The sequence below is a fragment of the Hyla sarda genome, chromosome 1, assembly GCF_029499605.1.
Source record: "Hyla sarda isolate aHylSar1 chromosome 1, aHylSar1.hap1, whole genome shotgun sequence".
NCBI lineage: Eukaryota > Metazoa > Chordata > Amphibia > Anura > Hylidae > Hyla > Hyla sarda.
This window is the reverse complement of record NC_079189.1, coordinates 406,165,859-406,192,293: the sequence shown is the minus strand read 5'-3', so window position 1 is coordinate 406,192,293 and position 26,435 is coordinate 406,165,859. Positions and strand designations below refer to the sequence as shown.

Sequence of the window (26,435 nt, the reverse complement as noted above, 5' to 3'; positions counted from 1 at the left end):
GATACTAGCAGCCAGTGCTGTTTTAAAGTTAGTAACTGTGCATTCCGGTCAGAACTCCCTTGGTTGACACTCAAATGCACCCCTCGTGCCATGAGTGCCATGCGTGCCAGGGGTCGCTGACCCCTAATCTAGGTTATTTTGACCAAGCTGTTAAAAGGTATTTGGAGCAAAGTTTACTAGGGTACACACATATTGAACATGCTCTGGATCACCCTAACAGACCATAAGCAAAAGCTATAGCCCAAAAACTGTCTTACTGTAAAGCAGACTTTTTGAGATGATTATAATCCAAAGTCCTCCAGGCACTCAATTTTACATTTGTAACAATTACCGGCCTAAAATGAATCTAAGTGGGAATGAATCGAAAATCTTTGAGTGAACATAGCCTCAATGTTGCAGGGGTATCTTATACAATAACAGTTATTTCTTAAAATTACATGACTGTGATTGGTGCAACATTTCCAAACTTGTCAGAAATTTTGTCACAAAGTCGCTTGCTTTATATACCTGGATCCAGTAATTCTCCAATACCTTGTAGAGAAGCTTCATTGAAGGACTCTGAAGAAATTGAACAAAACAGTGTATGTAAATATTAAAGTCACAGAAAAAATGTAATGTTAAAGGCACATTTACAGGACAAAATATAAAAAGTAAGGCATATCTAATTTCTTGGAGAAAATTAATTCTTTAGCATCTAAAAATAATAGACCTCACCATCCAGGCTAATTTATTCTTAAATATGTTCTAAAATACATTATAGTCTTGACCTGGAGCGATTCCTGGTGTGCTTCTCAAAGAGAGTAGATTGAATGTAATATAGATTGAATGTAATATATGTGAATAATTCTGGTGTTACTTACCATTATCTTTAATATTTGGGAAAAGTTTTAGAATTTTGTCTGTTAAAAAAATAAGTATTTTATTAAATATTACATTAAAATTGCATAGAGACTAGATATCACCTATCAAGATGCTGCCTACCATATAACAATAAATTACAGAGATCAGATTCAACTTGTCAACATTTGCATTTATGGTATATAGTATTACAACATAAATTTATAGAAGTTAAAGCAATGACCCATGTCATATTGTTTACAATTATATCTCTTCTTCCAACTGTGTAGGTCCTAGTAGGTTCTAAGCAGGAGATTACTGCCATACTGAGTTATAACAAGGCTCCTAGTGTCTGCTGCAAAATGTGTACCAGGGCCCCTATTTACCATGTACCATTTAGTGCGACTGCTATGTCTGCATCCCCCTACTGCAACTATGGCTATTATTTCTAATTAAAGGAGTACTCCAGTGCCCTCTGCTGACACCTCTGTCCATGTCAGGAACTGTCCAGAGCAGGTACAATTCCCCATAGCAAACCTCTCCTGTCTGGACAGTTCCTGACATGAACAGAGGTGTCAGCAGAAGGCAGTGTGGACAGACATTCAAAAAGAAAAGAACTTCCTCTGTAGTATACAGCAGCTGATAAGTACTGGAAGGATTAAGATTTTTTAATAGAAGTAATTTACTAATTTAAGGATGGAGCAGATATAGTGTTGCTGAGCACCAGCGGTATTGTGTAGCAGTTCGTCGGTAGCTGAGTATAGACAGACTTAAACAAGGTGCATGCTGATATGTGCTGGGGGGGGGGGGGGGGGGGGGTGCTATCCAATAATGCACATTGTTTATTTTCTCGTGATGAAATACAGACAAACAGACAAGACCCTTGCAGCTCGTGTGGGGAGAGTGTGCAGGACACTGCAGACAATCAAGGTGTGACAGCTGTTTCACCCTCGCATGCGGGCTTCGTCAGACCACTGGTCTGACGAAGCCCGCATGCGCAGGTGAAACAGCTGTCACACCTTGATTGTCTGCAGCGTCCTGCACACTCTCCCCACACGAGCTGCAAGGGTCTTGTCTGTATTTCATCACGAGAAAATAAACAAACTCTCTGCTTGCAAATAACGGGGTGAGTGCATCTTCATTCTACTTTGGTAAGTAATTTACAAATTTGTTTAACTTTCTGGCAACAGTTGATTTAAAAAAAAGAACTGACAGATTCCCTTTAAAAACATTCCACATTTTAAAAATATTCCACATATAAAGCTTTATTCATTTTGATAAAACTTGCCTTTGATGATATCTTTGATTATATTATCAGTTGCCAGTGCACTGCCCCACAGTCCTATAGGTAATAGAGTGAATAATTATATAGAGCAATAATAAGCAGGATTATAGCAAACCTAGCAAAACATCCAATATATATATATATATATATATATATATATATATATATATATATGTGTGTATAGATATATATATATATATATATATATATATATATATATATATATATATATATATATAAAACCTTTATTCCATTGCCTTTCTTTTGTTCTTTTATTTAAAATACACATTAAATATATTCCAGATTTATCAGCATTGCACATACATTTCTTAGTAACTGGTGTTCTGCTAATCAGTTCTAAAGGGCTGGTCATGTGTCCCCCTAAGAATAGGTTTCCATACAGGTTTTTTGGGGGCATTTTTTGGACATCTGCCATTGCAGTTTTTGAGCCAAAGCCAGAAGTGCATTCAGAAGGACTAGGACATATAAAGGAAGGACCAGGGGGCGAACCTAGAGCCTTTGGCACCCAGGGCGGACCCTTTGTTTGGCACCCCCCCCACACACACACCCCTTAAATACACCCCCTCCCTCCCCTCCCCCCAGGGGCGGACTGACAACACTCGGGGCCCCCGGACCAAAAAAGGCAAGGGCCCCTGCTAGGCTCTGCAGCTCGTCAATCTTCTGCCACGCTCCTATTCCACCCAAATCCCACACACAATAAATTAAAATGTATATATGTAAGAAACACTTTAAGGTAGGTAAATTTCCATGACCAATAATACTGGTATACAAGGAGTAAATATATACCACCACACAATAACTGGATAATACCGCCATACTGTACTGAATAAAACCACTATACACAGACCAGTATATTATACAGAATCTGTATACCAAATAAGTGATTATATACAGGACCATATGGAGGTAGATATCAGCTGTACACAGGATGCGTATACCATATAAGTGATTACAGTTACATTTTGGGACTCACAATTACGTCTTTTCTGATCAGCAGCGTCCTCTTTCCTTTTCTTCTCCGTCCGGATAAGACCGCCATGTGGATCTCTTAACATCTGAAGGAAAAACATGTCAGACTCATTTTTTCAGTGCCCTCCCCTCCTCTACACAATCTTCCCATCTATAGGCCCACAAACTGTAATAATGCCCTCCTTGGTGTCCTGCACAGTAAAAGGGCAGGTAGGTAGGTAGCCAGGTAACCCCCTCTTTCCCATAGGTTTATGCAGAGTTACATCCCCCCCTCTTTCCCATAGGTATATGCAGAGTTACACCCCCCTCTCTTTCCCATAGGTATATGCAGAGCTACACTAACTCTTTCCCATAGGTATATGCAGAGTTACACCCCCCTCTTTCCCCATAGGTATGTGCAGAGCTACACCCCCCCTCTTTCCCATAGGTATATGCAGAGCTACACCCCCCCCTTCCCCATAGGTATATGCAGAGCTACACCCCCCCTCTTCCCCATAGGTATATGCAGAGCTACACCCCCCTTTCCCATAGGTATATGCAGAGCTACACCCCCCTTCCCCATAGGTATATGCAGAACTACACCCCCCTCTCCCTCCCTTTCCCATAGGTATATGCAGAGTACCCCCCTCTCCCCCCTTCCCTATAGGTACAGTATATGCAGAGCACCCCCCCCTCTCCCCCTTCCCTATAGGTACAGTATATGCAGAGCACCCCCCCTCCCCCCTCCCCCCCTTCCCTATAGGTACAGTATATGCAGAGCTCCCCCCCTCTCCCCCTTCCCTATAGGTACAGTATATGCTGAGCACCCCCTTCCCTATAGGTACAGTATATGCAGAGCCCCCCCCTCTCCCCCTTCCCTATAGGTACAGTATATGCAGAGCACCCCCCTCTCCCCCCTTCCCTATAGGTACAGTATATGCAGAGCCCCCCCTCTCCCCCCTTCCCAATAGGTACAGTATATGCAGAGTCCTCCCTCTCCCCCCCTTCCCTATAGGTACAGTATATGCAGAGCCCCCCCTCCCCCCCTTCCCTATAGGTACAGTATATGCAGACACCCCCTCTCCCCCCCCCTTCCCTATAGGTACAGTATATGCAGAGCACCCCCCCTCTCCCCCCTTTCCTATGGGTACAGTATATGCAGAGCCCTCCTCTCCCCCTTCCCTATAGGTACAGTATATGCAGAGTACCCCCCTCTCCCCCTTCCCTATAGGTACAGTATAGGCAGACCACCACCCCCTTCCCTATAGGTACAGTATATGCAGAGCCCCCCTATCCCCCCCTTCTCTATAGGTACAGTATATGCAGAGCACCCCCCCTCTCCCCCTTCTCTATAGGTACAGTATATGCAGAGCACCCCCCTTCCCTATAGGTACAGTATATACAGAGCCTCCCCCTCTCCCCCCTTCCCTATAGGTACAGTATATGCAGAGCACCCCCCTCTCCCCCCTTCCCTATAGGTACAGTATATGCAGAGCACCCCCCTCTCCCCCCCCTTCCCTATAGGTACAGTATATGCAGAGCACCCCCCTCTCCCCCCCTTCCCTATAGGTACAGTATATGCAGAGCACCCCCTCTCCCCCCCTTCCCTATAGGTACAGTATATGCAGAGCACCCCCCTCCCCCCCTTCCCTATAGGTGCAAAGAAATAAATAAAAAAAGGATGCTCACCTGATATCCCACGCAGCGATCTCCTCAGCAGCAGGGGCCGTGTCTTCTCCCCTCCACAGTACAGGCGCCGATGAGTGACATCACCGGCGCCTGTACTGCGTGCTGCGCGGGGGCGGAGGTCACGTCTCCTCTGTGTAGCTGCAGATGCGGCTCACACAGAGGGGACGCCTTCTCCTGTATGTGCGTGTATCGCGCATACAGGAGAATGTACCGCTGTCAGCTGAGGATCTGGGATGAACCTCAGCAGCGGCGGCGGCGGGTCAGTCCGCCCATGGCACCCCCCTTGAGAGTGGCACCCGGGGCGGGCCGCCTATTGTGCAAAACGGATGGAATTATTAAACCTAATTAGGGACTGGTGTATAGAGGGTGGAATTAACCACTAACTTATAGGTTGCCCTTGGGCACCCCAATAATACCCTTATTTCCCTTACACCCAAATAATGATAATAAAAGTGCAATCTTTAATAATTTCCGCACAACACCTTTAAAATACCATCTGCCATATGTTCCAGTATAGAGGTATTCGTTAATTGACCAGCCGGTCTACTCAATTGTCTGAATTAGAACACAATGCACGGTGTCTGCAGTACACCCGCATTATTGATAGTATGGAACATAGGCTTCTGTTATTAAAATGTAAACAGCCCCCCCCCCCCCCAACATGTTTCGCTGCCCAAGCAGCTTTGTCAAGAGGTAAACCGGATGGAACTATACGCATATATGGTTCTCTAGGGTTCTCATTGATTCCCATGTTAAAAGAATCATATACGGTTTCAATAAGGTTTTTCACCTGGAGAAAAAGACGCAAAAAATACACAACCGGATGCATCGTTTGGCATACGGTTTTCAATGGTGAGTCAATGCATATGGTTTTGCAAAAATGTGGTGTGAATGCAGCCTTACAGGTAAATAGACCTTTTGTGAGACTGGAGACTTCTCACCTGAGAACTGTTCATTGCTTTATTGTTAATTCCTGCGGTATGTTAGGTTGACATGCTGTGCATATGCCTGTTACACCAAGTATTTGTCATTGTCATTTTGTTTGAAAACACAGAAATATGACCACAAAGAAAACACACAGAAAAGTGGCTAGTCACTGACCACAAACTATTTTTATTGTTTCACTGATACAAGGTACTGGGAAGAAAACTGTACCAATAACCTTCTGGGACTGATGCTTATGTGCTTTTTGTGATCAAGGTTCCAAATATTATATTTCTCATTTTTGTAGAATACTGAATGGTAAATGTAGCACTGATCTACAGGACTCTTATGAACCATCCAAATGAATGCGGACATTCTGCTGTGTGAATAGACCCTTAGGGTACGTTCAGATAGGCAGATTACCTGCGGAATTTCCGCAGTGTATTTGCTGCGGAAAATCAACAGCAGATTTTGCTACAATTGACTTCAATCGGTCCAAAGGATTACGGATTTTACAGATTATTACAGATTTTCTGCTGATCCATTTAAATCAATGTTAACAAAATCTGCGCCCCCTCAATGCAAGTCTATGGAAGGGGCATCACGCCCCCTCCCATAGACTTGTATTGAGGGGGCGAGGCATGATGTCATGAGGGGGCGGGCTGTGACATCACGATGCCCCGTCCCCTGTACAGCCCATCATCAGCCTCAGAGAAAACTTAGCTCTGGGCTGCTGAGGTACCGGGCTGCTGCATGGGGGATCGCAGGGGTCCACAGTGGGGGGCCCCCTGTGATCAGACATCTTATCCCCTATCCTTTGGATAGGGGATAAGATGTCTAAAAGCAGAATACTCTTTAAGACTCTAGATCAGCAATCAGATGTATAACTTGAGGCTCCTTGGGTACAATGCAAAATCCAGAGTATGCCAATTCAGCTACCATATGCAGTGTATACTAAAATGTTTGTCTTATGTTTTAAGGGAAGGCCCCTGGCCCCAGTCAGACACCAGAACCTGTGGGCGATTGCTACCTTTACATCCTAAAGAACATTGGTCTCCAAACTGCATCCCTCCAGGCTCCTGGCATGCCTGGACAGCCAACAACTCACTGGGCATGCTGGGAGTTGCAGTTTTGCAACATATGGAGGGCCAAAGTTTGAAGACCACTACTCTAGAGCTATAATGTTGACAGCAAACCAAAAACACAACATTTTTAGGTATTATCTTGCAAAATACAAAAGATATGTTTCGCTACAAGTACTAAACAAGATATTCAAATTTGAACTTGAACTAATATATTCATATAAGATAGAAAGAAGATAAAAATCTATGTTGTTGTAGAAATTTTCACATTCATTTCCCTTAAAGAGGTTATCCCCTATAAGATGATTTTAGTACTTACCTACCAGACAGTAACAGACATGCTTAGGAAGGATTCACACTTGTCTTGTAGCTAAATGTCTGTGTTCCGAGTCAATTATAACTCTGCTGATTTCTTTTTGTGAAATGGCTATTTCCTGTTGGAGTTCCCTCCCTCATACTACAAGTCCCATGATTCCTTGATTGTAAGTGAAAGGGCACTTTTCTCCCTCCCACACATCAGCCACCTCACCCATTAAAGCATATTTGAGCTCCCATGCTATACTGTAAACAACACACCAGTGTTTTATAACCAGGGTGCCTCCAGCTGTTGCAAAAATACAGTTCACTGCAGAATAATCTCCATCCCACACATCAGTCATCCCATCTTTTGCAGCACACCTTAGCTACAATTTCCTGCAGCCCTGTGGAGAATGATGTCCCCCCCCCCCCCCCACCCAGCAGTCACTCCACCCATTGAACCAGACAGGCTTCTGTGAACACTTGACTAGTGATGTAATGTCTTGGGCTGCACTGCAACTTGGAAAAACCTGAATAGACACTAATTTTGTATGTTGTTATAAATAAACATTGGGGCAAAGACAAACACAGGTACAGATACTATATTATGAACTACACTAACTTTACAACCCCTGTAGCATAGTCAAATAAAAAAAAATCCTGGAATACTCCTTTAAAACTTACCTTGGAGATAACAGAGGTCACTCTCAGGATGATTCTTCACCAATTTCCCTTCTCTAAACTGACTGCCAAAATGCTCAGTTTTGACAAATGCTTTGTATGCCGGAAATCCAGTCAGGTGTGGTGTGAACTCGAACCAGACACCTGTGATCAATTTCACAATTAATACAATAGTAAACAAAGTCACAAAGGGAATAAATAAAACTGTCTCCTACATTTTTTTTTTAGTTTGGTTTTGGGCTGAATGGATGACTCACACACATAAAATACCTCTCCGAATGTCACCCACCATTTTTGGCCGGTATGCCAAGTTTTCCCCAGTGCATCAATGGCTTTTGGTGCTGATGCACCAACGATGCACCAAAATTTTAAATGCATCTGCTTTTTATTTATAAGAGGTCACCTATAGGCAGGGCTGACATTCAGACTGCCCGCTGTTTTAATTTATTTCCTTTACTGTGTATTTGGGGATTCATAACCTGTACAACCTACTACTGCATCACTGTCTTTAATCTGCACTAAATTTAGAGTACCTGACTGGGGTGTGCAGTATTTAGGGGTCTTATCTAGGGTCTGCATTAACTTCTGAACAGGGTCCTATTTTCTTTTAAAGAAAGCTGAGATGGCTGCAGAAGTAAGGGGCTAGAGATGACTTGGACATGTAGCCCCGGAGCTGCTCGGTGAGAGGGAGTGGCCACAGATTCTTTCCCCTCTTCTACCCGACCCGGGTCCAAGCCCTTTAGGGAAGACTTTAATAAATGTTTATGCATGCGCAATAGGTCCCGGAGCCCTCCGGTGAGAGGGGACGGTTCCGGAGACTGCAGAAGCTGGATTAACCCCACGGAACTATAATAAAGGCCTATATTTTGGATGTTTATAAAAGGGGTGACCCGGGTGAGAGCCGGGACCTCTCTGGGCCTTAAGCTGCCTGTCATGCACAGAGGGTCTTATCATTGTTTTTATGACTGTTTAAAAACTTGTCCTTAGGGTCTCCAGCTGGGTGAACCACTATTCTAATGCCAGGGGAACTAGCTGACCACTCCACCTTGGGGTGAGTGCTGAGGTGCAGTGAACGAAGCAATGATGGACAAAGGAGGAGCCCCCCCCTTCTTACTTACTCTATTACAATATCTTACGCAAATAGTAAGGCCAAGCTTATGAATTTTATGGACAGCCTGTTCTTTTAGGAAACCCGCGGATTGAAATGCAGCCTCAGCTGAGCTGGTTCAAGTACTGATTGAATCTTTTACTTGTTTCATTGTTCGTCTAGCTGTAAGTAGCATTCACAAGTTATATCATCTTTATGCGCTGTTTTGCTACTGGAAACTGAAGGTATGCATGGTACAGGCGTTTTCAGACTTTTTTTTGTTCTCCTCCTTTTGTCTCCTCTCCTAGCTGGAACTCTCTCTCCAGTATTGTGACCCTACTTTACTCTACCTCACTACACTCCTTTTGGTGGAAATGCTTCCCAAGTCTAATCAGAGGAAGTCTGGGGTTAGCCCCCCAAAAGCCCTCGGGTGGGAGAATTGAGAAATACTTGGACTCCCCGAATGGGGTGTTTAAAAACCAAGGTAACCAGGGGCAATCCCCTAAGAGATATAAGACTGGCTCAAGGTTTGATCTGCTTGCACTGGCAGAGGAAGGAGCAGAGGGGGAGCACGAACAGAGTGAGCATTTATTACAGCATATCCTGGCAGAGATGCAGCAGTGCAATATCGGTCTTAGGGACCTCTCTGCTCAAGTTGGTGCCTAATCTACTGACGTCTCATTGATCCGCAATTACCTGAAAAGAATGAGAGAGAGACGGTGTCAGCATTAAAGACAGTTATCCCTGATATTGATTCAAGAGTAACTGTTGCTAAAGCAGATATTGATGCTCTTAAGGAGGAGAACATTTAATTCAAAAAGAAAATCATAGATATGGATGACCGCTCTAGACGCTCAAACATCAGATCGGTCTTCCAGAGGGTACGGAGGGGGAAAACCCATGCAGGCTTTGTCAGGACTGGCTAAAATAATCCTGACACCTCAAGAGAGGACACGACGCCGTATGGAGAACCTCTGCCTGTACTGTGCTAGTACCGAACACTTCCTGAGGGATTGTCCTATCCGTCCTCCCCGCCTGGAAAGACGTACGCTGACTCCGCACAAAAGTGAGACAGTCCTTGATGTCTACTCTGCTTCTCCACGTCTTACTGTGCCTGTGCGGATGTCTGCCTCTGCCTTCTCCTTCTCTACTGTGGCCTTCTTGGACTCAGGATCTGCAGGAAATTTTATTTTGGCCTCTCTCGTCAACAGGTTCAACATCCCGGTGACCAGTCTCGCCAGACCCCTCTACATCAACTGTGTAAATAATGAAAGATTGGACTGTACCATACGTTTCCGCACGGAGCCCCTTCTTATGAGCATCGGATCTCATCACGAGAGGATTGAACTTTTGGTCCTCCCCAATTGCACCTCGGAAATTCTCCTTGGACTTCCTTGGCTTCAACTTCATTCCCCAACCCTGGATTGGTCCACTGGGGAGATCAAGAGTTGGGGGTCCTCTTGTTCCAAAAACTGTCTAAAACCGGTTTCCAGTAACCCTTGCCGTAACTCTGTGGTTCCTCCAGTAACCGGTCTCCCTAAGGCTTATATGGACTTCGCGGATGTTTTCTGCAAAAAACAAGCTGAGACTCTACCTCCTCACAGGCCTTATGATTGTCCTATCGACCTCCTCCCGGGCACTACTCCACCCCGGGGCAGAATTTATCCTCTCTCCGCCCCAGAGACTCTTGCCATGTCCGAATACGTCCAGGAGAATCTAAAAAAGGGCTTTATCCGTAAATCCTCCTCTCCTGCCGGAGCCGGATTTTTCTTTGTGTCCAAAAAAGATGGCTCCCTACGTCCTTGCATTGACTACCGCGGTCTTAATAAAATCACGGTTAAGAACCGCTACCCCTTACCCCTCATCTCTGAACTCTTTGATCGCCTCCAAGGTGCCCACATCTTTACTAAATTGGACTTAAGAGGCGCCTATAACCTCATCCGCATCAGAGAGGGGGATGAGTGGAAAACGGCATTTAACACCAGAGATGGACACTTTGAGTATCTGGTCATGCCCTTTGGCCTGTGCAACGCCCCTGCCGTCTTCCAAGACTTTGTCAATGAAATTTTTCGTGATCTGTTATACTCCTGTGTTGTTGTATATCTGGACGATATCCTAATTTTTTCTGCCAATCTAGAAGAACACCGCCAGCATGTCCGTATGGTTCTTCAGAGACTTCGTGACAATCAACTCTATGCCAAAATTGAGAAATGTCTGTTTGAATGCCAATCTCTTCCTTTTCTAGGATATTTGGTCTCTGGCCAGGGACTACAGATGGATCCAGACAAACTCTCTGCCGTCTTAGATTGGCCACGCCCCTCCGGACTCCGTGCTATCCAACGCTTTTTGGGGTTCGCCAATTATTACAGGCAATTTATTCCACATTTTTCTACCATTGTGGCTCCTATCGTGGCTTTAACCAAAAAAAATGCTGATCCCAAGTCCTGGCCTCCTCAAGCAGAAGACGCCTTTAAACGACTCAAGTCTGCCTTTTCTTCGGCTCCCGTCCTCTCCAGACCTGACCCTTCCAAACCCTTCCTATTGGAGGTTGATGCCTCCTCAGTGGGAGCTGGAGCTGTTCTTCTACAAAAAAATTCTTCCGGGCATGCTGTCACTTGTGGTTTTTTCTCTAGGACCTTCTCTCCAGCGGAGAGGAACTACTCCATCGGGGATCGAGAGCTTCTAGCCATTAAATTAGCACTTGAGGAATGGAGGCATCTGCTGGAGGGATCAAGTTTTCCTGTTATTATCTACACCGACCACAAGAACCTCTCCTACCTCCAGTCTGCCCAACGGCTGAATCCTCGCCAGGCCCGGTGGTCTCTGTTCTTTGCCCGATTTAATTTTGAGATTCACTTTCGTCCTGCCGATAAGAACATTAGGGCCGATGCTCTCTCTCGTTCCTCGGATGCCTCAGAAGTTGAACTCTCTCCGCAACACATCATTCCTCCTGACTGCCTGATCTCCACTTCTCCTGCTTCCATCAGGCAGACTCCTCCAGGAAAGACCTTTGTTTCTCCACGCCAACGCCTCGGAATCCTCAAATGGGGTCACTCCTCCCATCTCGCAGGTCATGCGGGCATCAAGAAATCTGTGCAACTCATCTCCCGCTTCTATTGGTGGCCGACTCTGGAGACGGATGTTGTGGACTTTGTGCGAGCCTGCACTATCTGTGCCCGGGATAAGACTCCTCGCCAGAAGCCCGCTGGTTTTCTTCATCCCCTGCCTGTCCCCGAACAGCCTTGGTCTCTGATTGGTATGGATTTTATTACTGATTTACCCCCTTCCCGTGGCAACACTGTTATTTGGGTGGTCGTTGATCGATTCTCCAAAATGGCACATTTCATCCCTCTTCCTGGTCTTCCTTCTGCGCCTCAGTTGGCTAAACAATTTTTTGTACACATTTTTCGTCTTCACGGGTTGCCTACGCAGATTGTCTCGGATAGAGGCGTCCAATTCGTGTCTAAATTCTGGAGGGCTCTCTGTAAACAACTCAAGATTAAATTAAATTTTTCTTCTGCATATCATCCCCAGTCCAATGGACAAGTAGAAAGAATTAACCAGATCTTGGGTGATTATTTGCGACATTTTGTTTCCTCCCGCCAGGATGACTGGGCAGATCTCCTCCCATGGGCCGAATTCTCGTATAACTTCAGGGTCTCTGAATCTTCCTCCAAATCCCCATTTTTCGTGGTGTACGGCCGTCACCCTCTTCCCCCCCTCCCTACTCCCTTGCCCTCTGGTCTGCCCGCTGTGGATGAAATTTCTCGTGACCTTTCCATCATATGGAGAGAGACCCAAAATTCTCTCTTACAGGCTTCATCACGCATGAAGAAGTTCGCGGATAAGAAAAGAAGAGCTCCTCCCGTTTTTTCCCCTGGAGACAAGGTATGGCTCTCCGCTAAATATGTCCGCTTCCGTGTCCCTAGCTACAAGTTGGGACCACGCTATCTTGGTCCTTTCAAAATTTTGTGTCAAATTAATCCTGTCTCTTATAAACTTCTTCTTCCTCCTTCTCTTCGTATCCCTAATGCCTTTCACGTCTCTCTTCTCAAACCACTCATCCTCAACCGTTTTTCTCCCAAATCTGTTCCTCCCACTCCTGTTTCCGGCTCCTCGGACGTCTTCTCTGTCAGAGAAATCTTGGCTTCCAAGAAGGTCAGAGGGAAAACTTTTTTTTTGGTGGACTGGGAGGGTTGTGGTCCTGAAGAGAGATCCTGGGAACCTGAGGACAACATCCTAGACAAAAGTCTGCTCCTCAGGTTCTCAGGCTCTAAGAAGAGGGGGAGACCCAAGGGGGGGGGTACTGTTACGCCGAGCGCTCCGGGTCCCCGCTCCTCCCCGGAGCGCTCGCTTCACTCTCCCCGCTGCAGCGCTCCGGTCACATCCTCTGACCCGGGGCGCTGCGATTCCGCTGCCAGCCGGGATGCGATTCGCGATGCGGGTAGCGCCCGCTCGCGATGCGCACCCCGGCTCCCGTACCTGACTCGCTCCCCGTCTGTTCTGTCCCGGCGCGCGCGGCCCCGCTCCCTAGGGCGCGCGCGCGCCGGGTCTCTGCGATTTAAAGGGCCACTGCGCCGCTGATTGGCGCAGTGGTTCCAATTAGTGTGTTCACCTGTGCACTTCCCTATATCACCTCACTTCCCCTGCACTCCCTTGCCGGATCTTGTTGCCATTGTGCCAGTGAAAGCGTTCCTTGTGTGTTCCTAGCCTGTGTTCCAGACCTTCTGCCGTTGCCCCTGACTACGATCCTTGCTGCCTGCCCCGACCTTCTGCTACGTCCGACCTTGCTTCTGCCTACTCCCTTGTACCGCGCCTATCTTCAGCAGCCAGAGAGGTGAGCCGTTGCTAGTGGATACGACCTGGTCACTACCGCCGCAGCAAGACCATCCCGCTTTGCGGCGGGCTCTGGTGAAAACCAGTAGTGGCTTAGAACCGGTCCACTAGCACGGTCCACGCCAATCCCTCTCTGGCACAGAGGATCCACTACCTGCCAGCCGGCATCGTGACATCTGGTTCAATAGGCTGCATAGAATCATATGGTAGAGGAAACACCCTAGGCTGAAATATGAAACTTGGTGCCCTCCTGTTGGGGAAGGAGGTTTGGCTTTGCCAAATTTCAGCTCATATTACTTTGCTAGGATTGTTAAAATTATTACTCAAGGTATTAAAGGGGTATTCCAGGCAAAAACTTTTTTTTTTATATATCAACTGGCTCCGGAAAGTTTAACAGATTTGTATATTACTTCTATTAAAAAATCTTAATCCTTCCAATAGTTATTAGCTTCTGAAGTTAAGTTGTTGTTTTCTGTCTAACTGCTCAATGATGACTCACGTCCCGGGAGCTGTGCAGTTCCTATGGGGAAATTTTCCCATCATGCACAGCTCCCGGGACGTGACATCATTATAGAGCAGTCAGACAGAAAACTTCAGAAGCTAATAACTATTGGAAGGATTAAGATTTTTTAATAGAAGTAATTTACAAATCTGTTTAACTTTCTGGAGCCAGTTGATATACCGTATATACTCGAGTATAGGCCGAGTTTTTCAGCACGATTTTTCGTGCTGAAAACACCCCCCTCGGCTTATACTCGAGTGAACTCCCCCACCCGCAGTGGTCTTCAACCTGCGGACCTCCAGAGGTTTCAAAACTACAACTCCCAGCAAGCCCGGGCAGCCATCGGCTGTCCGGGCTTGCTGGGAGTTGTAGTTTTGAAACCTCCGGAGGTCCGCAGGTTGAAGACCACTGCGGCCTTCAACATCATCCAGCCCCCTCTCACCCCCTTTAGTTCTGAGTACTCACCTCCGCTCGGCGCTGGTCCGGTCCTGCAGGACTGTCCGGTGAGGAGGTGGTCCGGTGGGATACTGGTTCCGGGCTGCTATCTTCACCGGGGAGGCCTCTTCTAAGCGCTTCGGGCCCGGCCTCAGAATAGTCACGTTGCCGTGACAACGACGCATAGGTGCTTCTGCGTCATTGTCAAGGCAACGCCTCTATTCCGGGCCGGAAGCGCGGAGAAGAGGCGCCCCCGGTGAAGATAGCAGCCCGGACCACCTCCCCACCGGACCACCTCCTCACCGGACAGCCCTGCAGGACCGGACCAGCGCCGAGCGGAGGTGAGTACTCAGAACTAAAGGGGGTGAGAGGGGGCTGGATGATGTTGAAGGCCGCAGTGGTCTTCAACCTGCGGACCTCCGGAGGTTTCAAAACTACAACTCCCAGCAAGCCCGGACAGCCGATGGCTGCCCGGGCTTGCTGGGAGTTGTAGTTTTGAAACCTCTGGAGGTCCGCAGGTTGAAGACCACTGAGGGCGAATGATGAGAAGAGGATGATGAAGGGGGGGTGTGGGGATGATGAAGGGGGGTGGGGATGATGAAGGGGGGGGGTGTGGGATGATAAGGGGATGATGAAGGGGGGATGTGCGGGATGATAAGGGGATGATGAAGGGGGGATGTGCGGGATGATAAGGGGATGATGAAGGGGGGATGTGTGGGATGATAAGGGGATGATGAAGGGGGGATGTGTGGGATGATGACAAGGGGATGATGAAGGGGGGGGTGTGGGATGATAAGGGGATGATGAAGGGGGGATGTGCGGGATGATAAGGGGATGATGAAGGGGGGATGTGTGGGATGATAAGGGGATGATGAAGGGGGGATGTGCGGGATGATAAGGGGATGATGAAGGGGGGATGTGCGGGATGATAAGGGGATGATGAAGGGGGAATGTGTGGGATGATAAGGGGATGATGAAGGGGGGATGTGTGGGATGATAAGGGGATGATGAAGGGGGGATGTGCGGGATGATAAGGGGATGATGAAGGGGGGATGTGTGGGATGATGACAAGGGGATGATGAAGGGGGGATGTGTGGGATGATAAGGGGATGATGAAGGGGGTATGTGTGGGATGATAAGAGGATGATGAAGGGGGGATGTGTGGGATGATGACAAGGGGATGATGATGAGGATGTTAATGACGGGTCTGGATGATGACAGGGGGGGATGAGGTATTTCCCACCCTAGGCTTATACTCGAGTCAATAACTTTTCCTGGGATTTTGGGTTGAAATTAGGGGTCTCGGCTTATACTCGGGTCGGCTTATACTCGAGTATATACGGTATATAAAAAAGTTTTTGCCTGGAATACCCCTTTAACTCTATAGTAGGTTTGCATTGTACATCATTTAGTACAGACAGTATGGCACTGTTAGAAGGGTTAGAAACTAAGCAAATTACCCACTTGTTCTCATATGGTAAAATGGTGAGTAAAGGCTGGGTTCTGTTAAAGAAATTGATTTAAAAAAATGTAAATTAAAGGTAGCACAGTTTTCACTCCCATAGGGAATAACACTAAAAATTTGCAACAATCCCCGATGTTAATTGGTGGATTGAGCACGGTGTAAAATATGTATCACATAAGGTGACTGAGGGTAGTCTTTATAGTTTTGGAGTTGTGCAAAACTCTTATGATATCAATAGTAATGAATATTTTAAGTATTTTCAAGTAGCACATGCATTTAAAAACACTCAGAATAAATCATACTTTCACTTACAAGATCACTATTTGTTGGATATGATTCAAAAAGGGATAATGTGTAAAAAATGTATGGTTACTATATATAGATGTGTGGTGTCCCGGTACCGTATTGCATACCGTACCTTGGTTGGGGGTCCCCAGAGTCAGAGTTCCTAGGAACTGTGGGGGTCCGCTTCCCTAGTCATCCCCTAGTCACCCCTCATCTAGTTAATATGGTGTTAAATTAAGTGTGTAAATACTGTGTATAATATGTTATTACCTGCATAGCGTCGCAGGGCCTTCTGGTCATGTGACGGGGCTTCAGAACTCTATGGTAGGTAAAAGGACCTTTGGTGGTTCATGGGTCATGTGATTACCCATAACACTTTGTAGCGTTGAATGACAGATGGTACGGACCAATCATAAAACGGCCAGCCCCTGTCCATATAAGGGAGCTGCGTCCAATAATCTTTCTCTTTCCTCATGGGCTGCTGATGAGAAAAGATCTGCGCAGCTGTCATCCGCAATTACTGGACCAAAGCCTGCCGACCTCGGCCTGAATCAAACAGTGAGTTCTTACAACTTCCCCGCAAATGCTTCCAGACTCACTGGACCTAAACAAACCTCTAAATCCAGCAGATCTGTGCTTACAAAATCCTACTAAGCTAAAGAAACTTACAAAAGTCCCAACCATACGTCAATCTCAGCTAAGCTGTATATAGACTTTGTTATAAGGACTGTTCCTGTTATCCCATGTTACAGAAAATCTTCAGTAAAGTTTCCAAAAGTTTTCAGCAAAGCTCTGGTTGTGGACATTCCATTATTCTACATCTCCCTATCGCTTTTGGGAAGGGTGGCGATAGGCCAAGCTATACAGTATTAACCCTCACCCTGTCGTCACGACTGACAAGAGTTAATTACACCCGTGATATACCGCATAACAACACCCCGACTGCCATACACCCCCCCCAAGGCATCACAGAAGCTTAATACGAGAGGCTTCAGCAATGTATTATGGTAATCTTAGAAACCGCTGGTCAAGCGAAGTAGGGGAAATCAGTGAAATTAGATGGGACGAGATGTTGAAAAATGTTAGAAATATCTCTATTAATCTTTCAGCTTATATAGATGAAAATTATCCCTAGGACATATATCTCCACCAAGCAGATGAAACTATTTGGCTATAAAGATGAAGATCACTGACCCAGATGTTTGGCTGAAGAATCAGATTTTTTGCATATAATTTCGGGGTGCCAGAAAATTTGTGTCTTTTGGGGAGAGGTGATAGACAGGATTAAGGGGACTTTGGGGGTGGAATCATGCTATTTCAGCTAAGGAGGCGGTACTGGGAATGGTCGGGGAGTATGGGAAACATAAGCTATTAATGTCCAAGCTCTTATTCTGTGCCAGACTTTTAATTCTTCGAGTATTCAGGAGTGGGGAAATTTGGTGCTTAAAATTAAAAAAATTCTTGCGGGCTTGTTCAACCCCTAAAAGGATGGTAAAATATCTGGAAGGACTGGGAAATTTTTGACACTTAATTTTTTTTTTCTACCTGCTCTGCTGGGGGAGGATGGCAAATGTGATGGTATGATGATACAATGGGGATGTATTATGTGATTTTTTTTTGTATGTTAAAATTAAAGATTAAAACATAAAAAAAAAAAAACTTCGGAACAGGGTGAAGAAAACCCCCTTCACAACAGTTGGCCAGATGAAGAACACTCTCCAGGAGGTAGGTGTATGTGTCAAAGTCATCAATCAAGAGAAGACTTCACCAGAGTGAATACAGAGGGTTCACCACAAGATGGAAACCATTAATGAGCCTCACAAATAGGAAGGCCAGATTAGAGTTTGTCAAACAACATCTAAAAAAGCCTACCCAGTTCTGGAACAACACCCTATGGACAGATGAGACCAAGATCAACTTGTACCAGAGTGATGGGAAGAGAGGATTATGGAGAAGGAAAGGAACTGCTCATAATCCTAAGCATACCACCTCATCAGTGAACATGGTGGTGGTAGTATCATGGCATAGTGGGCATATATAGCTGCCAATGGAACAGCTTCTCTTGTATTTATTGATGATGTGACTGCTGACAAAATCAGCAGGATGAATTCTGAAGTGTTTCGGGCAATATTATCTGCTCATATTCAGCAAAATGCTTCAGAACACATTGGACGGCGCTTCACAGTGCAGATGGACAATGACCCAAAGCATACTGCAAAAGCAACCAAAGAGTTTTTTTAAGGAAAGAAGTGGAATGTTATGCAATGGCCAAGTCAATCACCTGACCTGAATCCGATTGAGCATGCACTTCACTTGCTAAAGACAAAACTGAAGGGAAAATGCCCCAAGAACAAGCAGGAACTGAAGATAGTTGCAGTAGAGGCCTGGAAGAGAATCTCCAGGGGTTTGATGTCAGTGATGTCTATGTGTTCCAGACATCAGGCTGTAATTGACTGCAAAGGATTTGCAACCAAGTATTAAGGACTCAGGGTTTTTCCGTTTTTGCATTTTCATTTTTTCCCAATCACCTTCTAAAAATCATAACGCTTTCAATTTTGCACCTAAAATTCCATATTATGGCTTATTATTTGTGCCACCAATTTTACTTTGCAGTGACATTAGTCATTTTACCAAAAAATCCACGGCAAAACAGAAAAAAAATTAAATGTGCGACAAAATTGAAGAAAAAATGCAATTTTGTAACTTTTGGGGGCTTCGGTTTCTACGGAGTGCATTTTTAATTAAAAATGACACCTTATCTTTATTCTGTAGGTCCATACGGTTAAAATGATACCCAACTTATATAGGTTTGATTTTGTTGTACTTCTGAAAAAAATCATAACTACATGCAGGAAAATTTATAAGTTAAAAATTCTCATCTTCTGACCCCTATAACTTTTTTATTTTTCCGCATACGGGCCGTTATGAGGGCTAATTTATTTCAAAAATACGCTATTTTGGAACTTTTAATTTTTTTGCACGTACGCCATTGACCATGTGGTTTAATTAACGATATATTTTTATAATTCAGACATTTCCGCATGCGGCCATACCAAATATGTTTATTTTTAGTTTTTCGTTTTTTTTAATGGGAAAACGGGGGTGATTAAACACTGAGATAAGAATATTAAGGTTAGGTCTCCCAATATTACAAAAAAAAAACTGAATAGACTAGAAGGGAACCTCTAAAACATAGCTTTTAATATGCACATCTAAAAATGCACAAAGGTAGTATCAAAAAGTAGAAAAATAGACAATAGAAATTGTAATAATATTAACAGGCCGCCATCAGTATCCTGCCATATATGTATACCTAAGCAAAGCGCATCATCTCTCCAGTCGTAAGGCTAAGTTACTGTTACGCAACCACTAACACCTCACAAAATCACAGGAGAGACAGCCCGCTATGCAGATAACACAGACAAATCATTATTCACAATACAATAACCATTATTAAACAATGCTGCAAGAAACTATATTGCATATTGAACCGCTGATTATCTGGCTATTGAGGATAGTGACCTAAATAAGATTCCAGTACTCTGTATCAAAGGATAAATGAATCAGGATGTCTAGTCCACCAATGTATGCGAACTATAGATAACAAGTCCGCTGTTCACACTTAGCGCAGCCGCGCCTCCAAACAGGTAGCTATCCTTCAAATAGAATACATATCAGTATTGCTGGACTAATTTCACGGTGATCACAGTCCACTAGATCATACACTCCAAGATATTCGGCTCAATGCGGTATTAAATTGTCCTTGCAGAAAAAATGGTTATTGTCACGGACGTTTGACCAGCATACAGTATTGATGTATATATTTTGTCACAGCATTCAAATACTGTATATGCACAGTATTATAGTGTGGAATTTCTTAAATGTCCCCATCAGATGAATAAAGTAACCGGTTCACACTGTGCGATTTGAGCATATATTCAGCGTGTCTGCAGATTACTCCAGATAGGACTTATGTTGTCCACATATAATTGTCACAGCATTCAAGTAGTATATATGCACAGTATTGTAATGTGGAAATTCTTAAATGGCCCCATCAGATGCATAATATAGCCAGTTCACACTGTGCAGTTTAGATTTATATTCAGCATGTCTGTAGATTTCTCAACATAGGGCTATGTCCACATAAGCATAGGCAATTTGCAGCACAGAAGCCTGATCTCCTAGTATGCCAGTATTCAGTCCATAGATATCTTAGATGTACATTCACACTATGCGGTATATTCACTCACAGACTGCACACTAAGGCATATGTTACCGTCCATCAGTAGCTCCGGAGATAGTGCTGTGAGTATATTTAGGTGTGATAGCATACTAGGTAGATGAATATAGGTTGCAGTAAATTAAATGACTTAATCTCCAGATGGATAGTTAGGAGTGCATTTAGACTATTCCCACACTAGGTGGTTTCCGATGTCCCCAGTTAGTGATGCAGACATACTGATATGCTGGCAAATACACTTAGCTGTATACATAGATGCTTGATTCACACCCGGACATCTGCATGCTGGTATGTGACGACTGACGGCTCCTTCTTGTTATCTATAGTTCGCATACATTGGTGGACTAGACATCCTAATTCATTTATCCTTTGATACAGAGTACTGGAATGTTATTTAGGTCACTATCCTCAATAGCCAGATAATCAGCGGTTCAATATGCAATATAGTTTCTTGCAGCATTGTTTAATAATGGTTATTGTATTGTGAATAATGATTTGTCTGTGTTATCTGCATAGCGGGCTGTCTCTCCTGTGATTTTGTGAGGTGTTAGTGGTTGCGTAACAGTAACTTAGCCTTACGACTGGAGAGATGAGCGCTTTGCTTAGGTATACATATATGGCAGGATACTGATGGCGGCCTGTTAATATTATTACAATTTCTATTGTCTATTTTTCTACTTTTTGATACTACCTTTGTGCATTTTTAGATGTGCATATTAAAAGCTATGTTTTAGAGGTTCCCTTCTAGTCTATTCAGTTTTTTTTTTGTAATATTGGGAGACCTAACCTTAATATTCTTATCTCAGTGTTTAATTCTTTATTCCCCTTGACTAAGGATATGGCCAAGTTGTTGTCGGGCAGAGTAGATGGCAATAGGTGGTTCGAGGACATTAAGGAGGTGTTCTTGGACAAGGAAGTCTCATTTAATAATCAAGTTACGTCAATCAAATCGGCATTTAGAAACGTAACTAAACTATATAAGAATCATGCAAGATCGAGTTGGGAAATTTATAGCCTTGAAAACTATATTAGTAATCATATAGTCCCTCGTGGCCTTAGAATTCCAGTAACCCCGGCACCACGTCTCCAGACTCCAAATATTAAAGAAAGATGGGAGAAGGAGGCAACTGAAAGCTCTCTCAGACTGATGAGGATTTTGTTAGAGGAGGAAAAAGTACTATTAAAAACAATAACATCTAATTTGAATATAGCTATTGAACAGATCAGTAACTATAAGAGTGATCCAACCTTTGAAAAAAAAGAGAAATTACTGGAGGAGAGTGTCTCAAGGTTTGTAGCATTTCTTAAAGAAAGAAAACATTCCCAATTTAAAAGGGATTTACAAGACTTTAAAACCAAACAGGAGTACGAAATCTTGAGACAATCTCACTCACAGGTACAAGAAACAGATCCATCTTCCTCCGAATGTGAGGAGTCAGACGTGGAGAGAAGTTCTAACCCTCATCAGCCATATAGAGGGGTAGAGGTAGATGCTGTTAGCTCAGGGATATCATTAGCCGCCGGAACCGACCCGGTATGACGCGGGGTCACAGCGTGACCCTGCGTTATTTACTGGGTGCAGGGGGCGTCCTTAAGAGGTTAGAAAGTGAAAGTCTGATTTATGATTATTATTCTGTCCCATTACTTTTGGTCCCTTAACAAGTGGGAGGCACATATGCAAACTGTTATAATTCCTACACCGTTCACCTGATTTGGATGTAAATACCCTCAAATTAAAGCTGATATTCTGCAGTTAAAGCACATCGGCCCACATTTATCATTGTCTTTAGACTGTTTTTTGTGTCTAAAAAGGGACAAAAAAAGGAGCAAGCAGGGGTTTTTGCTCCTTTTTTTTGCGCCTTTTTGTTTGCACATTTCTGCTGATTTTGAGTTGCAATCCACTGATTTTGGCAATACACCTGATATGGAAGGGTTTTATCAACTGCGCGTTTTTGTGAAAAGGAGCAAAAAAGGTGAAAGCCACTGAAAAGTCTCTATAACTACACATGATGTAGCTTTTTGGTGTATGTGAAATTTCAGAAAATGTGACCTGCACAAAATGTATCAAATGCTCTTTGACCATTTAATAAATTTGGTGCTCCTACACATTTTCAGCACACAAAAATAAAGGTGTAAAAAAATGCTTCAATTACACTACAATGATAAATGTGGGCCATCGTGTTCATTTAATTTCAAATCCATTGTGGTGGTATAAGATCCAAAAATGTTAGAATTGTGTCGAAGTCCCAATATTTAGGGACCTGACTGTAATTGGTGACTGAGAGGGTGTGTTCTTGGTTTTATAGTGAATAGCCTTAGATGACTCAATTCAGTAAGTCCTTACTCCAACATCTAGCACCAAAGATGAGTTTTCTGAGTAGGTATGTCTTTTTCAGGGTGACAACCCTGACTGGTATAGGGCCTAGCATACAGGCCTGTGATAGGTGCGACCCAGTGATTTACAATGTGAACCCCTTTTCTACTGGAAAGAGCAGGGGACCATTGGTGGGGAAAAGAGGGGATGAAACCTGTTTGGTATTGCGGTGGAAGTGAGAAGAGAATGGAGAAGAAAATAAAAGGTGCCATGGACAAGAAGAAGAGGGCACATTCACAATGCACAGTGAGAATTTCGGCAGCAGATTTCCGCCACTGAAACTTCTCCATCGAATGAGTGAATAAACTGCTGTCTATGGGGACTGAAAGTGTCCGTGCATTCCTAGCAAATCTCTGCCTGGAATACCTCCAGATTCGATAGTATGTATCAGGGGGAAGATGAAAGGTGAAAAAAAGTCAGTGAAAACACTGGTTGAGGATCAGGCAGCTAGAAGGTTCAGAAGTTCACATGAAGTCAGAAAAAAGAAGTAGGACCTTCCCTATCGGTGCTGGAGCCAAAAGTATTCGGCTTCACCTTCCACACCTTCCTTGGCTGGGCTATTTATACCCCAGTCAGTTGTTTAAGCTTTGTCTGCAATAGAGGTTACTTGTCTCGGGCTCTGTACCTTTGAACTCCTGTGTACCTACATTTTCTTTTTTGGCTTAGTGACCTGATTATTCTCTGCCTGACGATTTAGTACCTTGCCACTATCTTTGTTTTGAACTGGCCTGTCTGACTTTGCTTTGTTTGTCTGTTTGTTAGTTTGCTGTTACCTGTTTTGTACTCCCTGCTTTGTGCTTTGGTTAACCCTTTGAGGCCCGAACTGTTCCCTCTGTACTGTGTTTTGCTTTATTTTTTTACTTTGTTGAACCTTACACTTATCGAGTATAGGGACCTTCTCCCTACAGATCGTCAAGTAGGCAGTGAAAGAGACTGTGGGTAAGCTCAGAATTGAATGCGACATTAGCACCATACTGTGCAGTTGTGTGCCAGCCTTCCCTTACCCCTGGACAATGAGCAACCTAGAGTAGGGCATTTTCCAACACTTGACAGACAATTTGGCTTGTTCACATGTTTATGATTTTACATGGGCTTTGGTGTGGATTCTGTGCTGAAAGCTGCATAAAATCTATTAGAAATATGCATCCCATTCATGTGAATTGGGGCTTCTGCTTAAGGCTACAGAATCTGCAATGGAAAAGCTGTCTAATTAGCTACAACTGGATGAGGCCAGGGATGCTTCTGCCATGAGGCGAGTTGAATAACCCATCTCAGGCATCGCAACCTATTATTGAAGGGACATGGCACCAGCAGGGGAAGATTAAACTGTAAATGCACATGTGCATACAGATGAAAATTATCAGTCTAAGCCATAGGAAGCATTGGACCTCTGGCCCTTTTATACTAGTATTATTGGTAATGGTGGTCTAAGTGTAGGGCTTTTTACTCACTAACAGTATTCTGTCCTTTGGTGTTGGTAATGGTAGTGGTCATAGTGTGGTAGTATTGTTTGGCCCTTGTATAAAAGTATTATCGGTAATGCTGTCTAGGTATACTTGATTTGGTCAGTGACAGTATGATAGTATGATGATAATATATATAGTGATAATATTAGCTTTTTATAACTGGAAAACACATACAGTGCACTTGAGTGATGTCACTATATGCCATGTGTCCTGGTATGAAGCTGCTTACAAGCCCAAAGTGGGAGGAGAATATGTAGATGACTGTGGGGGAGCCGAGATAAGCTAATATATATATTTTTTTTCTTGATGAGGGAGGTCCTATCTACTGGGGACATCTAGCTAACAAGGATAGTTTTATTAGCATTTGGGACACTAGAGGTTGGGAAAAGGTAAGGATGGTGTTGGAAAGGTGCAGCACCTAAAATTTTTGTCCAACAGATTCTGCAGGGACGAGTTGTGACTAAAAGAAATCATCATAGCAGTCTGGACTGGATGGAAAAGAAAATGACTCCAATCAGAGAAGTTGTGCCCTGTGATGCACTGGACGTAGCTGCACTTTACTTACCTCCATGTGGTAACTGTGTGGGAATAACATTGGCTGTGCACAGTGGTTTTTATTTAATAACAGTATGATGGTATTCTTAAATCATTAAGCAATGGTAATATTGGCTTTGATATTCTGGGTTTTCTGTAAAGTACGACTATGTTGATAATATTTAGTACTGGTAATAATAATATTCACTATGTAGTGGTAATATGTGGTCGTTGTGATATTATATGGCCTTTTTATAATATGGATTCAGTACAGTTGATCTAAAATTGATGGCCTATCCTGAGGATAGTATATAATGTTTTACAGGCTGATAACCCCTTTAACTTTCCCAATGCATGAACAATGCATAAACAAACATTTGCCAATAATTAATATTTATTTTGATTAAATAACAATCCCGCCCCCCCCCAAAAAAAAAATAAAAAAAAAAATAATAATAATAATACAACAAGCATTTTTGTGGTTTCTACATTAGCAAAGAGCTGGTTTGGTGTGACATTTTTCATGCTTTTGCCCTTTAGTGTTCTATAATTTCCATCTGTTGGTTACTATAGACAATTCTTGGGAATATATGTGAGACAATGTTTATCCTTCTTCTATCTAATTTCTAGCTCTCATATTTATTTTTCTGGCAGGAGCTTGAGAAAGGGGCTCTAAAAAAGACATCCTGCACAGGACGCAATCTAACCTAATGCCATCACTGGACAGATGTATGGATGGATCAAATGGATGGATGGTATTAAAGGTTTTGGAAACACCCCAGGGCCTATGGTCTACTTATTTTGCCGCTGCTATGGGTGGAAAGTGTAGCTGACTGAACTCCCTCTGCTTCTTTTTGTTATTATGGGAACCATAAATGACAATCTCTGTTGATCATCATTGTTCATTCATGGTAGGTCATCTAGTGTATAATAGGGTGGATAAATTATATTCTTTATTTATGCTGTAGACCTTGTGAACACTAGTGATGCAGCTGCAAATAGGTGATATGCACTTTGAGCTGTAAAAGGAACAAACTGCTATTTTACCTAACAATTCTGTGGACCTCACCTGCCTGATTTGAATTTAAAGAGTCTTTTTCCACAGCAGAGTAGACCGGATAAGGATTTTCTCCACTTTCACATGACGCCTTGTGGTTGGACAAAGATTTTTCATTAATCTGCAGAAACAAAACAGGAGTATAGTCAGCATGCAGCAGTAACAACACTTAAGATGACTGTGCATTATAAAGAGTGTCAATCGTACTCATTGTAGCAATCTAATCTGTATAAAGACCTTGTTCTAAAATGTTGTGGGGTAAGGAAAAAAATTGGGCATGTGGCATTTCAATATGCCCGATTTCTTGCTCTATGGAAGGTACATAACTGCCAGAGAAATTTGCAGCTTATTAATAAGCCCCTGATTACATGGGGTAATAGGCAAAACATG

The 26,435-nt window shown here is 43.8% G+C and overlaps 1 protein-coding gene across 8 annotated transcripts in view; it reads right to left on the bottom strand.

The window, feature by feature from the left end:
- PLA2G4C (phospholipase A2 group IVC) overlaps nucleotides 1–26,435 on the bottom strand; it is a 151,706-nt gene that overhangs the window by 72,485 nt on the left and 52,786 nt on the right. For all 8 annotated transcript variants that reach the window (XR_008845643.1, XR_008845633.1, XM_056528570.1 and 5 more), the window contains 5 exons: nucleotides 26,058–26,166; nucleotides 7,768–7,908; nucleotides 2,126–2,179; nucleotides 861–899; nucleotides 508–558 (listed from right to left, as the gene is read on the bottom strand). Coding sequence is in view for 6 of the 8 variants with exons in the window: in XM_056528570.1 (XP_056384545.1) it covers nucleotides 508–558; nucleotides 861–899; nucleotides 2,126–2,179; nucleotides 7,768–7,908; nucleotides 26,058–26,166 (394 nt within the window). In the remaining 2 variants the exon portion in view is untranslated. The remainder of the gene's footprint in view (nucleotides 1–507; nucleotides 559–860; nucleotides 900–2,125; nucleotides 2,180–7,767; nucleotides 7,909–26,057; nucleotides 26,167–26,435) is intronic.